At 34.5% G+C, this 15,282-nt stretch overlaps 2 protein-coding genes across 2 annotated transcripts; both read left to right on the forward strand.

The window, feature by feature from the left end:
* Positions 1-212: 212 nt before the first annotated feature.
* LOC130965998 (uncharacterized) lies at positions 213-5,667 on the forward strand. Its single transcript, XM_057890744.1, has 3 exons — positions 213-343; positions 1,510-1,797; positions 4,458-5,667. The coding sequence occupies exons 1-3, from the start codon at positions 213-215 to the stop codon at positions 5,665-5,667; spliced, it is 1,629 nt and encodes a 542-aa protein (XP_057746727.1).
* Positions 5,668-6,478: 811 nt separating this feature from the next.
* Positions 6,479-8,535, forward strand: LOC130965999 (protein At-4/1). Its single transcript, XM_057890745.1, has 8 exons — positions 6,479-6,541; positions 6,621-6,726; positions 6,835-6,890; positions 7,266-7,343; positions 7,466-7,539; positions 7,625-7,758; positions 7,853-7,948; positions 8,296-8,535. The coding sequence occupies exons 1-8, from the start codon at positions 6,479-6,481 to the stop codon at positions 8,442-8,444; spliced, it is 756 nt and encodes a 251-aa protein (XP_057746728.1). The 3' UTR covers positions 8,445-8,535.
* The last annotated feature ends 6,747 nt before the right edge of the window (positions 8,536-15,282 follow it).

A 15,282-nucleotide genomic window follows, 5' to 3' on the forward strand; every position in this document is an offset into this window, starting at 1 on the left:
TTCACATTTCAGTGTTAAAAATATTCCGCGGGGATAACACTGATCAGTACTTGCCATTGCCTCTACAGACTAGTGCCAAGGATCCTATACTTGAGCCTTATTGAGTTCTGGGAATTTGCACCATTCTCAAGCATGGAAAACCAGAACAACAGGTCCATGTGCAATGGAGAATTGGAGATATTGCAGAAACATCCTGGAAACCAGTTGCAGCCATGACTAGACTATACCCTGCTCTCGACCTTAAGGATAAGGTTGATCTAAATGGAGAGGGTAATGTAAGAAAGAGAATAACAGAATTGAATGGAAATGAACACTCTAATGCAAGCAATTCTACTAAAGGGAAGTAAGTTATAGAGCAGAGACACATGGCTGCTGACCCACCTCCTTCAGACGTGCATAGAAACATGAGAGGGTGCATTATAAATACCAAATAGAAAGATTATGCAGGATAGCTTGAGCCTGGTATAGTGCCTTCTATCATTTTGTCCCTCCCTCTTCTGGTTACACCTAATTCCTTGTATCTATTCTAATTAATTTCTTCTCTTCGTCCAGGTCCTGATGCACAGTGAGTATTGCTGTGTTACTGCTTCACTCAGGGGTGGAGGTACATACTATTAAAGGGGGCAATGCCCCCCCCCCCCCCAAATTTTTATTTTCATTAAAAAAAAAGTCTAGCCCCCTCCTGTTTTTATTTCCCAACCCGCCTTCCTTTTTTTCGTATTACTTTCCCAGGCCCCCCTTAATTCATACGAAAAAAATAGCCCAATAGCCCATTTCTCAATTCTCACCCCTTTTTTATTTGCCAGCCGTCCAGCCCCCTTCCTAATAGCCCATTTCCCAATTCCCAATTCCCACCCCTTTTTTTATTTGCCAGCCACCCAGCCCCCTTCCTCTTTGTTCGCATATTTTTTCAATCCCTCTTTTTGTTCCTACACTTTTCACTTTCACTTTGCAGGTAACAATTTTTGACTTTTTCTATTCTTCTTTTTCTTTATCTCTTTAATCTTCTTATTTTTTACCTCTTTGACTCTTGTTTTTTTTTTGCAGATTAAGAAAAAAGATAGTAATTCAACAAGTGATTCTTCACTCCTGTTTCTCAAAAAAGGTTCTATTTTTATTCTTTTTTATTTTAAGAAAATTATTAAACTATTGACTTTTCTATTATTATTTTTCTGTTAGTCTTGTCTAATTTTTTTATATATTTAGTTATTTACTTAATTTATTATTATTTGTTAATTAAGTTTTTGTTATTATATGTTAGTTTGTATATTTAGTTTTTTTATTAGTTAACTATTTAATTACAAGGTTATATTATTTATACTACAATATTAGTATTATTGTTCTGAATTTTAATATCTTATTTTGAATTGAAATATAATTTTTATATTTTATAAAGATCTAGATTGTAATTTACACTTTTTGCTAAATATATTTTTAATTATAGGAACTTATTTGGCCATTTGAATTATGAGTAAGTTTAAAACCATTGATACATTTTTTAAAAAAAAGATCAAAAGATACTTCTACTATTACTACTCCAATACTTGAGGGGTCATCAAATTTCATTACTTCAAGTTCTCCATTGAATAGCTCAAAGCGTCCTCGACTTCTTCCAAATCAACTGGATGTTTTTCGTTTGGCAAGAGATCTTGGAATGCGACCAATGATTTGGAAGTTTCCTCCAAATCAAAGAGATGAAATTCGTCGGGCTTATATTAAAGTTGGGCCAAATCAACCAATTCTTGATAATGATCCATTTTCTGGTGATAAAAGTCATCGTCGCTTTCAAGCTTCATGGTATAAATTATTTCTATCTTGGTTAGAATATTCTATAGAAGATGATGCTATATATTGTTTTCCGTGCTTTCTTTTTGCTAAGGAACCTTCAATCAATACGGGTTCAAATGCTTTTATTGAGAATGGTTCCAGGAATTGGAAGAAAGTAAATAGTGAAAAAGAATGTGCTCTTTTGAATCACATTGGCAAAGGTCCCAACTCATTCCATCATAAGGCGCTGAAATCATGTGATGATTTGATGAAACAATCACAACATATCGATAGACTTCTTCATTAGGAAACATTAGAAGAGATTGAAAATAATTGAATTCGACTAGGAGCATCTATAGATTGCATTAGATGGTTGACATTTCAAGGTTGCGCATACAGAAGACATGATGAAAGCCAAAGTTCAAGCAACAGAGGTAACTTTTTGGAAATGTTGAAATTTTTAGGATCTTACAATGAAAGAGTGAAAAAAGAATGTTTTGGAAAATACTCCAAAAAATGCTAAGTATATTTCAAATGATGTCCAAAAAGAAATTCTACATATTCTTGCTACTAAGGTGAGAAATTCAATTAGAGAAGAGATTGGAGATGCCAAATTTTGTAATATTATTGATGAAGCTATAGATGAATCTAAAAAGGAGCAAATGGCCATTATTTTGAGATTTGTTACTCTAAATGGTTTTGTTAAAGAGAGATTCTTTGATCTTGTGCATGTCACTGATACTTGTTGGTGGACGAAATTGTGATTCATACTTAAATTGTTGTTCGAAATTGATTCCCAGGTAATGGCCCCAAAAACTTGGTGCTCAATACCATGGTCTAAACATAATTTCACAACTTCGCTCAACTATCCAGCAAGTGTACTGGGTCGTCCAAATAATAAACCTTACGTGAGTAAGGGTCGATCCCACAGAGATTGTTGGTATGAAGCAAGCTATGGTCATCTTGTAAATCTCAGTCAGGTGGATAATAAATGGTGATAGAGTTGTCGAATAATAATAAATAAACAGAAAATAAAGATAGAAATACTTATGTAGATCATCGATGGGAATTTCAGATAGGCGTATGAAGATGATGTGCTCCTTTTGAATCTCTGCTTTCCTACTGCCTTCATCCAATCCTTCTTACTCCTTTTCATGGCAAGCTGTATGTAGGGCATCACCGTTGTCAATGGCTACATCTCATCCTCTTAGTGAAAAAGGTCCAAATGCTCTGTCACGGCACGGCTAATCATCTGTCGGTTCTCGATCATGCTGGAATAGAATCCCTTAATTCTTTTGCGTTTGTCATCACGCCCAACAATCGCGAGTTTGAAGCTCGTCACGGTCATTCAATCCTGGAATCCTACTCGGAATACCACAGACAAGGTTTAGACTTTCCGAATTCTCATGAATGCCGCCATCAATTCTAGCTTATACCACGAAGACTCTGATCTCACGGAATGGAAGGCTCAGTTGTCAGGCGAGGGCAACCATGCGTCGTGCATCAGGAATCCAAGAGATACACACTCTAGCTTTCGCTTGTAGAACAGAAGTGGTTGTCAGGCACGCGTTCATAGGGACGGATGATGATGAGTGTCACGTATCATCACATCCATCAGGTTGAAGTACGAGTAGTATCTTAGAACAGAAATAAGATTGAATTTGAATAAAAGATAGTAGTAATTGCATTAAAACTCGAGGTACAGCAGAGCTCCACACCCTTAATCTATGGTGTGTAGAAACTCCACCGTTGAAAATACATAAGTGATGAAGGTTCAGGCATGGCCGAATGGCCAGCCCTCAAAACGTGATCAATAGTCTCCTAAGATAAATAATGGAATAAAACCGAGACCAAAGATGTAACGTGGTCAAAAGACACTGAATACAATAGTAAAATATTCTATTTATACTAGACTAGCTACTAAGGTTTACAGAAGTAAGTAATTGATGCAGAAATCCACTTCCGGGGCCCACTTGGTATGTGCTTGGACTGAGCTTGAGCTTTACACGTGCATAGGCTTCTTTTAGAGTTGAACGCCAAGTTGTAACGTGTTTTTGGCGTTCAACTCTGGTTCGTGACGTGTTTCTGGCGTTTGACTCCAGAATGCAGCATGGAACTGGCGTTGATCGCTATTTTACGTCATCTAATCACGAATAAAGTATGGACTATTATATATTGCTGGAAAGCTCTGGATGTCTACTTTCCAACGCCGTCAAGAGCGCGCTATTTGGAGTTCTGTAACTCCAGAAAATTCATTTTGAGTGCAGGGAGGTCAGAATCCAACAACATCAGCAGTCCTTTGTCAGCCTTCTATCAGAGTTTTGCTCAGGTCCCTTAATTTCAGCCAGAAATTACCTGAAATCACAGAAAAATACACAGACTCATAGTAAAGTCCAGAAATGTGAATTTAGCATAAAAACTAATGAAAACATCCCTAAAAGTAACTATATCCTATTAAAAATTACCTAAAAACAATGCCAAAAAGTGAATTATCCGCTCATCACTTGTGCAATAACTTTAAAGAAAGAATTGATTTCTTTCCTTTTTTCTAATTATAATCTCCAAGTTGAAAATATTAGGGGTCAAGGGTATGATGGTGCTAGCAACATGCGGGGTGAGTGGAATGGTTTGTAAGCTTTGTTTCTTAAAGATTCTCCTCAAGCATATTATGTACATTATTTTGCTTATAGGTTACAATTAGCATTGGTGGCAGCTTCAAGAGAGGTACTTCAAATTCATGAATTTTTTACTCAATTAAACTCTATTGTCACTATTGTTAGTACTTCTTCAAAAAGACATGATCAATTACAAGAAGTTCAAGCAATTGAAAATGCAAACTTGGTTGCTCAAAATGAATTAGAAACAGGCAAATGTGAGAATCAAATAAGCACTTTACAAAGAGTTGGGGATACTCGATGGAGCTCTCACTTTAATTCTATTTGCAGTTTGGTAAAAATATTTACTGCTACCAGCATTGTTCTCAATAATATCATTGATGACGGGACAACTTATGCACTAGGAGGTGAGGCTTATGGTGTTAGTAAAATATTATTGTCATTTGAATTTGTTTTCACTTTGCACTTGATGAAAGAGATTATGGGAATCACTAATGTTCTTTGCCAAGCACTGCAACAACAATCTCAAGATATTCTTAATGCAATGCATTTTGTTTCTACATCAAAGTTACTTCTTCAACAATTAAGAGATGGTGGATGGTGCAACTTTCTTGCAAATGTTAAAGATTTTTGTGAAAAGCATGAAATTGAAGTCCCTAATATGAGTGCACAATATGTTTTTGGAAGAGGTCGATCTCGTCAACCAAATGTGACAGTTGAGCATCATTATCGAATAGATGTATTCTTGGCAACAATTGACTCTCAAATACAAGAGTTGAATAGTAGATTTAATGAGCAAATAATAGAGCTTTTGACCTTGAGTTGTACTTTGGATCCTAAGGACAATTTCAAATCATTTAATATTGAAGAAATTAGCAAGTTAGCAGAGAAGTTTTATCCCCTTGACTTTCCTTCTAATGAGCTTAATATTTTGAAATCTCATTTGCAACATTATCAGCATGATATACCAAATCATTTGAAAGGCATTGGTACACTTTTTGAATTGTGCAAGAAGTTGCAAGAAATGGAAAAATCAAGAACTTATCACATGGTTGATAGATTAATACGTATTGTTTTGACTCTATCACTGTCTATAGCAACAACAGAAAGAGCTTTTTCAGCAATGAAAATTATTAAGACAAGACTCAGAAGTAAGATGGCTGATGAATTTCTTGCAGACAATTTAGTCATCTATATAGAAAAAGAATTAGCAGCTATTTTCGACACAAATTCAATTATAGATGATTTTGAAAATAGAAAAAAACGTCGAATAGCATTTTCATGATACAAAATTATAAGTAGTAACTTTTATATATTATTGTCTTACTTTCATTGAGATTATATATTTAATTTTTTTTTATTTTATCAATAGAAATAGTAATATAAAATATTTTTAGTAAATTATTAAACACCACCCCCTAAATAGTTAATCTAGCTCCGCCCTGCTTCACTTTCTTTTTCTTAGCTCATACCACTGTTGCATTGGTTAATTTTGTTTTCAAGTAATACTACAAACTCATATAACTCCAAATTACATGTAATTATTATTCTGAATAATCAATACAACATCACTTTTCCCTTCATTATTAAGTACCTTCCAATGTACCGAGAGGAAAAAGAAAAAGTTATTATAGTCCCATGCTTATGGTTGATTTTAAATTGTTATCGTCACTACAATCATGATCATCGCTCGATCGTTGTTGATACCAGTATTCGATCATCTCAATTGTTTGCATCTATTTGCTACAATCGTTATAGTCGTAATAAATTCACCAGCTTTTACTCTCTTTCCCGTGTTACATTACTTTCTAGTTTCTCCAACATGTGTTCATTTTTTTCATGAAAATTATTTTGGATGATTTTTGGTCGTGGAAATTTATTTTGGTTTTTTTTTGTCAGAGAAAAAAAAAATTTTGTTCAAAGCAAGTTGAGTTGAGAACTTGAGATGGGATAGATAATCAAATTGGGTTAAGGCCCACGTTTGCCCAATACCTCTCACTACGAAATTGCACAATTGCTGGAGGAAAAAAAAAAAAAAGAAAAAGTAAAAGTTATATAAAACAGCATTTGAATTTTCGAAGGAAGGGAGAAAGAAAATGGCGGCAACGAGCGACGAAGAAATGGAATCACTGCTCTCCGCTTTCGATCAGATCTATGAGGTACTCAACTCCAATACTTTCTTCGTTGTTAATAATTTTCAATCCTCAATATCGATTTGCTTTTCGGTTTGTGTTTCAGGATGTCAAGAACGGCATTTCGGAGATGCAGTCCTTGCAATCTAACCACGCTAGAGAGCTGAAGATGCGTGAATCACTCGAAGCTACTTGCAACACCCTCAGAAGAGGTTCTTAATAATAATAATAATAATTAATATTATTTTTCAGAATCGAGAATTTTGTTTGCATCTGCGTGTTTCGTATTGCCAAAATTGAGTTCGTAATTTTCTTTGCAGAAAATGAAAATATGGCGAAACGGTACATGGAGTCTCTAAAGAATCTGGCTGATCAGGTGCTTGAAGTTATGCCCTGGACTCAGTTTTCTTGTTTGAGTAGAGAAGATGGTACTATAAGGATGAAATAAACATGCTTTGGATCTATGATTGAAAGTTGGTTTTAAATTGCGGTACGTAATTGCAGTGTCATCATTGAAGCTACAATAAATTCATCAACATTGTGACTTTTATGATTATTTACAACCACTATCCAATTGCCATTTCAGCTGAATCAATCAATTTTATTCAAAGTTAGCTGCAAATTTTTATAACTGTGGGTTTGCCACGAGGTCTGAGAGTAGAAATAGGGGGAAAGAAATTTTCATGGACTTAATTTATTTAAAATTTTTTCTCTTAATCTTAATACTATTTGACTGCTATTTTACATACAGGTTGATTTCCGTACAAAATGCCTCAACATGAAAGAGGAACTGGAAAGAGCAAGTAAAGAAGTTTTCTTTAAAGAAGATGTGAGTTCCTTTAAAATCTTTGAATAATTAACCCATTTAATTTGATGATGAAAACTTAAGTAAATTTCCATAACATTTTGATTATACACTCGTCACCTCCCTTTGTTATTTTCTCGGAGCAGGAACATAAAAAGGCTATGAAACTGCTTCAGCAAGAATATGAAGAAAAAATTGCAAGATTAGAAGCTGAGATTAAGTGAGTATTTGACGATTCATATAAAAAAGTGTCTATCAATGAAGCTTTTCTGTTTATTTTCATTGATCTCTTTCTGTTATTACAGGGCATGTCTACATAAGGAAGCCACATATGAATCAACCACAAGTCAGCTGCATCAAGATTTAACAGCACATAAAAATCATATGCAAGTCCTAGCTAACAGGTTGGACCAAATCCATTTTGAAGTGGAATCAAAATGTAAGGCACTTTGTTTTTCCAACAATTGCATTGTTTTCAGTTTCCACATGTTGGTAAAGGCCTGAAGATATGTTTGCACATCATTATTTGACAGTTAATGTTGAGATTCAAGACTTGAGAGATTGCCTCCTGGCTGAGCAGGAAGAAAAAAATGAGTTAAACAGAAAAATAAAGAAACTGGAAAAGGAATGTAAGTGTTGATTGATTCCCCATATCACTTATTCTATCATTCTATGTATGCATTATTGTTTTGAAGAATTTTTATTTGGCCATAGAGAAGTAGGCATCACAGGAATAAGACACATTATTTTTGCAATTGTTTTTTTTCTCTTGTATACGGACACATACCTCTACACCATTAAATTTAAATGAGGTGCATGATCTAACGGAGAGGTGTGTGTCTGGTTTGAGTATGATATAGAATGAGTACACAACATTTCTCCAAAACCTAAAGTCTAATTCTACTTGATTCATTAGCATTTTGGTAATAATAATGTCATCAAGAAATAAGAACCGATGTTTTTCTGAACCCTGCAGTGGTGATTTGCAAAGAGAAGTTGGTAGACCAGCAGCAAGAAATGACCTCAAACTGGCAAGTGGAGACACTAAAGCAGAAAATCATGAAACTAAGAAAGGAGAATGAGGTGCTCAAAAGGAAGTTGTCTCATTCTCAAGAGGTGAAGTAATGTTGGAAAACTCGAGCTAGCAACTTGAGTTCATGGAGATACGGTTTCCAACACAAATGATATATGGACAACTCAAAAGCTCTAGCATATGGAATTTTCTTACGAATATTTTTAATCATTTTTTTTATGAATCAACGTGCAAAATTCTTTCAAGATATTTCTCACTTCGAAATTGTTCTGTTACTTAAGCATATTTTTAAGCATTAACTTTCAAATATCATAACAATGGGACCTTAAAAATCTGTGGCCGCAATAACATTCTCATCCAAAATTCTCAACATCTTCATCATTGTTTTTCATCAATTATTAACATTATTGTTCCTTATTAGTGTGTTGTTTTTGTTTGAACCCTTTTTCTTTTATTTTTTTTTTTTCCTTTTTTTTGTTACTCTTCTCACCGTTCTCATCCAATTCACAAGCACCATTTTTCTTCTCCCCATTTCATGGTTCATCTGTATTATTACCACTTCCAGAGAAATAAACCACCTTTTGGGTTTCCATCCTTTTCACCTCACCTCATCCAAAAGACAAAAATGACTCTTTTTTATTCTTACTCTCTCTAATCATCATCACTACCAATGACTTCAATTAGTTCAATGTCATTTCTTGTGAAAGCATATGCTGAGACCACAATACTAATGCTTCACACCAAGTCTCATCAATGTTTGAAACTTTTAGTGATTCTTCAGTTTCTAGGAATCCAAGGTGCAGAGGATTGGAGCGTGGTAGAGTGAAAAATAGGTGCGGAAGGTGAATCATTAGAACAGTGGGTAAGAGCTATGGGAAAACTGAGGATAAAGATGAGTCAGAGGATGATATTCTTCGAGAAAAGTGAGAGTTGGAATTATGTTATAGGGATATTTTAGACATTTTATGTTTTTATTAGTGAAATCTCAAGGTTTCTTACCTTTTTTTTCTTAGTTTGAAATCATTGTGCTATGATTTTAAGTTCATCATTTTCCTTCCCTTATCTCTCCGTCATCTCTTTCTCAAATTCACACAGGAACTATATTCATTTAGAGATTTAGGTTTATTTTTAAATTTCTGGTCCTTTTTGGATTAACACAAAAAAAGGGACCAAATTTTGGTCAGTTTTTAGTTTAATATTAGTTCTCAAACTAGATAATTTTACCAAAGAGGATTAGTGTTTGGTTTTCGGTCTGATCGGTTTAACTAACTCATTTGATCCGATTTTCAAAACATTAGTTCATACTTAGGCTACAAAGTGGACCGTTGTTTGGTTAGCTGACCTTCTTCTTACCATTCGGATTAGGTTGACCTAAAAGTCAAGTTAGAAGGAATGGAACCAATGGAGAGTCGTCTGCAGTTTACACTTGGACAAAGACGATTGACTTTGTTTGGAAGCAAATATATGTAAGTTTAGTAAAGCTAATTATAGAAAAAAAAAAGAAAAACTAAATAATGAAAAAAAAAACTCTTAGACAATAGCCATCAAACTTTGATGGTGGAGAGAGAGAAAGAATAATAACCTTATGTTACGGGTGTTTTACGTAACAGAGGTTTGCTTATAAATTGAAAATCTTTTCATTTTATTTTCAATCAATTCATCCAACAAGAACAATAGTAATATTGAGTTACAAAGAGAGAGTTATTTTCTTTGAGAGATTTTCTCTTATGTATAAAGAGAGGTGTATTTTCCTTTCATAAAGAGAGAGTGTTATTGTAATCTCTTTGTAATAGAGAAAAGTTGTAATTATCAAAGAAAGTTATTTTATACAAATCTCTAATTTTTCATTTCTATATATTTTGCTACGTCATTTGTCTGGTACCTAACAGTGGTATTAGAGTCAAAGGTTGCTGATTGATCTTTTTTTTTTCTTCTGCTGTAAGTTACCGTGTAAAACAAATGGCAGCAAAGTATGAAATTCCAAAATTCAGTGGGAGATATTTTTTGTATGGAAATTAAAGATAAAAGACATTATCAGAAAAGACAATTGCGTGACAGCAATTGAAGGTAGATCCATTGGAATTACAGATAAAAAATGGAAGGAGATGAATAATAATGCTATTGTAAACTTACACTTGGCACTAGCTGACTCATTTTTTATCAAGTATAGTAGAGAAAAAGACAGCAAAGAAAATTTGGGATGCTCTCACCAAATTATATGAAGTCAATTCACTTCACAACAAGATATTCTTGAAAAGAAGACTTTATACTCTTCGAATGAGTGAGTTCACATCGGCAATGGATTACATCAACAATCTAAATACGTTATTGTTCCAACTCTCATTGTTAGAATATACCTTAGCAAAAAATGAACGTGCAGAGCACTTACTTCAAAGTCTACCAGATTCAAATGATCAGCTTATCATTAACTTAACTAATAATGTTTTGACTGATTATCTTTTTTTTGATGACATGGCTGCTGCGGTTTTTGAAAAAGAATCTAGGTGCAAGAATAAGGAAGATAGATTAGATAACTCAAAACAAGCAGAGGCTTTGTTGATGACAAGAGGGAGATCAATGGAGCGTTGTTCTAGTGGGAGTCAAAGTAGACTAAAGTCACAAAGTAAAAACCAGGTCAAATGTTACAATTTTGGTAAGAGATGACACTTCAAGAAAGATTGTTGGAATAAGAAGAGTATAGAGAAGGTTCCAGAAGAATCAAGTTCTTAAAGATGTGTTGCGAGCATCTCTGATAATGGAGAAATCTTGTATGGCGAAGCAACAATTGGTTCTAAAGGCAGCAAACAGCTCACTAATGTTTGGATTATTGATTTAGGAGCAACATGGAACATGACTCCTCATCGTGATTGGTTTTGTACATATGAACCTATCTTGGAAGAATTGGTGTTTATGCAAAACGATCATGCCTTAGAAATTGTTGGAATGAGTATTGTCAAAATAAAATTATTTTATAGTTCTATTCATTTACTTCAAGGGGTAAGACACATGAAAGGCTTGAAGAAGAATTTGTTGTCGATTGGGCAATTGGATGAACTTGGTTGCAAGACGAGGTTAGATCTTGAAAGTTGTTAAAGGAGCTCTTATGGTAATAAAAGCAGAAAAGATTGCAGCAAATTTATACATGCTTGTGGGAGATACTTTGCAAGAGGCAGAGACGTCAGTTGCTTCAGCAAGCCAAGAAGAAATGACGATGAAATGGCATTGCAAACTAGGACACATGTCAGAACGAGATTTGAAGATTCTTGTAGAACGTAATCTCATTCCCGGGCTCAAATCGGTAAACTTACCGTTTTGTAAGCACTGCGTTACAAGCAAGCAACATAGATTGAAGTTTGGTAGATCAACTGCTCGGAGCAAACACATATTGGAGTTGACTCATTCTGATGTGTGGGAATCACCGGGAGATGTCCCTAGGAGGAGCAAAATATCTTGTATCATTTATTGATGATTACTCTAGGAGGTTATGGGTGTACCCGATCAAGAAGAGGTCAAACGTGTTTGCGATATTTAAAGAGTTCAAAGCAAAGTTAGAACTTGAATCTGAAAAGAAGATCAAGTGTTTAAGGACAGATAATGAAGGAGAATATGTCGATGGTGATTTTCTAATATTTTGTAAGCAAGCAGGTATTCAACGGCAATTCACAGTTGCATATACACCTCAGCAAAATGGTGTAGCAGAGCGAATGAATAGGACTCTCTTAGAAAGAGCACAAGCTATGTTGCAAACTGTGGGTTTAGCCAAGTCTTCTTGGGCAAAAGCTGTTAAAACCACCTGTTATGTGATAAATCGGTCACCATCAACTGCAATTGGGTTGAAGATACCAATGGAGATGTGGCAAGGTAAGCCACCTAATTATTCTTCTTTACATATATTTAGTTGTAATGTGTACGTGATGTACAATTCCCAGGAAAGAACAAAGCTGGACCCAAAGTCTAGAAAATGTATATTCTTGGGTTATGCTTACGGAGTTAAGGGGTATCGCCTGTGGGATCTCACTGCCCGCAAAGTAGTTGTCAGTAGGAACGTGATATTTGCAGAAGATGAATTGCAAAAAGAACAAGAAAATGACAGCATTGTTAAAGAGATAACCACTATTCAAATAGATGAAAAATGTAGAGAAGGTGATCTTTTTGAAGCAGAACCATAGCACGAAGAACAAGAAGCAGAGGCCAATGACATAGAAGTTTGTTGATCCACTCGACAAAAAAGAACACCATCATGGCACTCAAATTATGTTTTGATAAACCATGATGCATATTATCTTTTGACAGATGATGGAGAGCCAACAATTTTTATGGAGGCTATGCGCAATCTAGACGCTTCTATGTGGATGACAGCAATGTAAGAAGAAATTGAGGCATTACGTAGGAACCATACCTGGAAACTTGTTGAACTTTTAGCAGGTCGGAAAGCCATTGGTAACAAATGGGTTTACAAGATCAAACGAGATAGTAATGATCAGGTGGAACGATATCGTGCAAGATTGGTTGTCAAGGGATATGATCAGAAAGAAGGTGTTGACTTCAATGAAATATTTTCTCCAGTGGTGAGACTAACTACTATTAGACTAATTTTGGCTATGTGTGCTGTATTTGATTCACATCTAGATCAATTAGATGTAAAGACTGCTTTTCTTCATGGAGAACTTGAAGAGATATATATGCTCCAACCAGAAGGTTTTGAAGAATAAGGAAAAGAAAACTTGGTTTGCAGGTTAACTAAATCTCTGTACGGTCTAAAGCAGGTGCCAAGGTGTTGGTACAAGAGATTTGATTCTTTCATTATTAGCCTTGGATACAACAGACTTGGTTCAGATCATTGTACCTATTACAAGAGGTCTGGTGATAATGATTTTATCATTCTGCTATTGTATGTGGATGACATGTTGGTGGTAGATCCCAACGAAGATCAAAGTCAAGAATTGAAGGCACAGTTGGCTAGAGAGTTTGATATGAAAGACTTGGGGCCAGCAAACAAGATTTTAGGGATGCAAATCCACCGAGTCAAAAGGGATAGAAATATTTGGATATCGCAAAAGAATTATTTGAAGAAGATCTTGCAACGCTTCAATATGCAAGAATGTGAGCCAATTTCAACCTCACTTCCTATGAATTTCAAATTATCATCAAGTATGTGCCCTAGTAGTGAAGCAGAGAGGATGTAAATATCTCGAGTATTATATACATCAGCGGTGGAAAGCCTTATGTATGCCATGATTTGTACAAGGCCAAACATTGCTCAAGCAATTGTGGTGGTAAGTCGACTTATGGCAGATCCAGGTCAAGAGCATTGGAATGCTGTTAAGAGGATCTTGAGATACATCAAAGGGACCTCGAATGTTGCATTATGTTTTGGAGGATCGGAATTCATTGTTAATGGATATTTCGATTCAAACTTTGCAGGTGATCTTGATAAACGAAAATCTACTACAGGATATGTGTTCATGCTTGCAGGAGGATCTGTGAGCTGGCTATCTAAATTATAGACTGTTGTAGCTTTATCTACTATAGAAGCTAAATATATGGCAGCTACACAAGCATGCAAGGAAGTTATTTGGATCCAAAGGTTGATGGAGGAACTCGGGCACAAACAACAGAAGATTCTTGTGTATTGTGACAGTTAGAGTGCCTTGCACATTGCAAGAAATCCTGCCTTTCATTCAAGAACAAAACATATTGGAGTCTATGATGCATGGACACTGACACGGACACGAGACACAACACGACACCTGACACGTCGACACGTGAATTTTAAAATTTATACGACACGAAGACACGCATACATATAACATATAAGGTATTTTTTAGATAAATCATAGTAATATTTTTATATTTTCTTTATATTAAAACATGAATATTTTTTTAATTATTAGTAATGACTTATTTTAATTATATAAAGTATTTAAAATGTTTATTTTTTTAATAAATAATAATATATACTATTTCTAAATTTATTTTAATAATACATGTTAAGAATAAGATTGGACACACTGACACGTGATGGTATTTAGGTATGTCTAAACGTATCCGGAGAAGAATTTTCTATTTTTTTTATGAAGATACGGTTTGACACAGCAGACATGTGTGTCGAACGAATATCGATAAGCGTCGTATCCGAAATGTGTTCAACACGCAGACATAACAACTCAATGAAGTGTCTGTGCTTTATAGATTGGAGTACAATATCACTTTGTTTGGGAAATAGTAGAGGAAGAAAGTGTTGATATGCAGAAGATTCACACTAAAGATAACCTAGAAGATGCCATGACAAAACCAATCAACACTGAAAAATTTGAATGGTGTAAATCTTTATATGGCATATCAAATACATGAGCAATATGAATTTTGAAAATTTACCAAAATTAGTTTTGAATGGGAGATTGTAAGTTTAGTCAAGCTAATTATAGAAAAAAAAAAAGAAAAACTAAATAATGAAAGGAGAAAAATACTCCTAGGCAATAGGTATCAAACATTGATAATGGAGAGAGAGAAAGAATAGTAACCTCATGTTACAGGTGGTTTACGTAACAGAGGTTCGCTTATAAATTGAAAATCTTTTCATTTTGTTTTAAATAAATTCATCCAACAAGAACAATAGTAACATTGAGTTACAAAGAGAGAGTTATTTTCTTTGAGAGATTTTTTTCTATGTATAAAGAGAGGTGTATTCTCCTTTTGTAAAGAGAGAGTGTTATTGTAATCTCTTTGTAATAGAGAGAAGTTATAATTCTCAAAGAAAGTCATTTTATATAAATCTCTAATTTTTCATCTCTATATATTTTGCTGCGTCATTTGTCTGGTACCTAACAGTATATTTTTGGCATTTCTTTTGGATTTGATGAGTTTGGAAAACTCCAAATTAATATTTGTGATGAACAAACATTATTAAAATATTTAATTACAAAATTA

This window comes from Arachis stenosperma, chromosome 3 (assembly GCF_014773155.1).
Source record: "Arachis stenosperma cultivar V10309 chromosome 3, arast.V10309.gnm1.PFL2, whole genome shotgun sequence".
Lineage (NCBI taxonomy): Eukaryota > Viridiplantae > Streptophyta > Magnoliopsida > Fabales > Fabaceae > Arachis > Arachis stenosperma.

Bases quoted from the DNA above. Each gene is read 5' to 3' on its own strand.
- LOC130965998 (XM_057890744.1), top strand. From the start codon at position 213: ATGACTAGACTATACCCTGCTCTCGACCTTAAGGATAAGGTTGATCTA. The intron at 344-1,509 runs GTAAGTTATAGA...TTTAAAAAAAAG, and splicing joins AGCAATTCTACTAAAGGGAA to ATCAAAAGATACTTCTACTA. The intron at 1,798-4,457 runs GTATAAATTATT...TTTTGCTTATAG, and splicing joins CGTCGCTTTCAAGCTTCATG to GTTACAATTAGCATTGGTGG.
- LOC130965999 (XM_057890745.1), top strand. From the start codon at position 6,479: ATGGCGGCAACGAGCGACGAAGAAATGGAATCACTGCTCTCCGCTTTC. The intron at 6,891-7,265 runs GTGCTTGAAGTT...TTTTACATACAG, and splicing joins TAAAGAATCTGGCTGATCAG to GTTGATTTCCGTACAAAATG. The intron at 7,344-7,465 runs GTGAGTTCCTTT...TTCTCGGAGCAG, and splicing joins AAGTTTTCTTTAAAGAAGAT to GAACATAAAAAGGCTATGAA.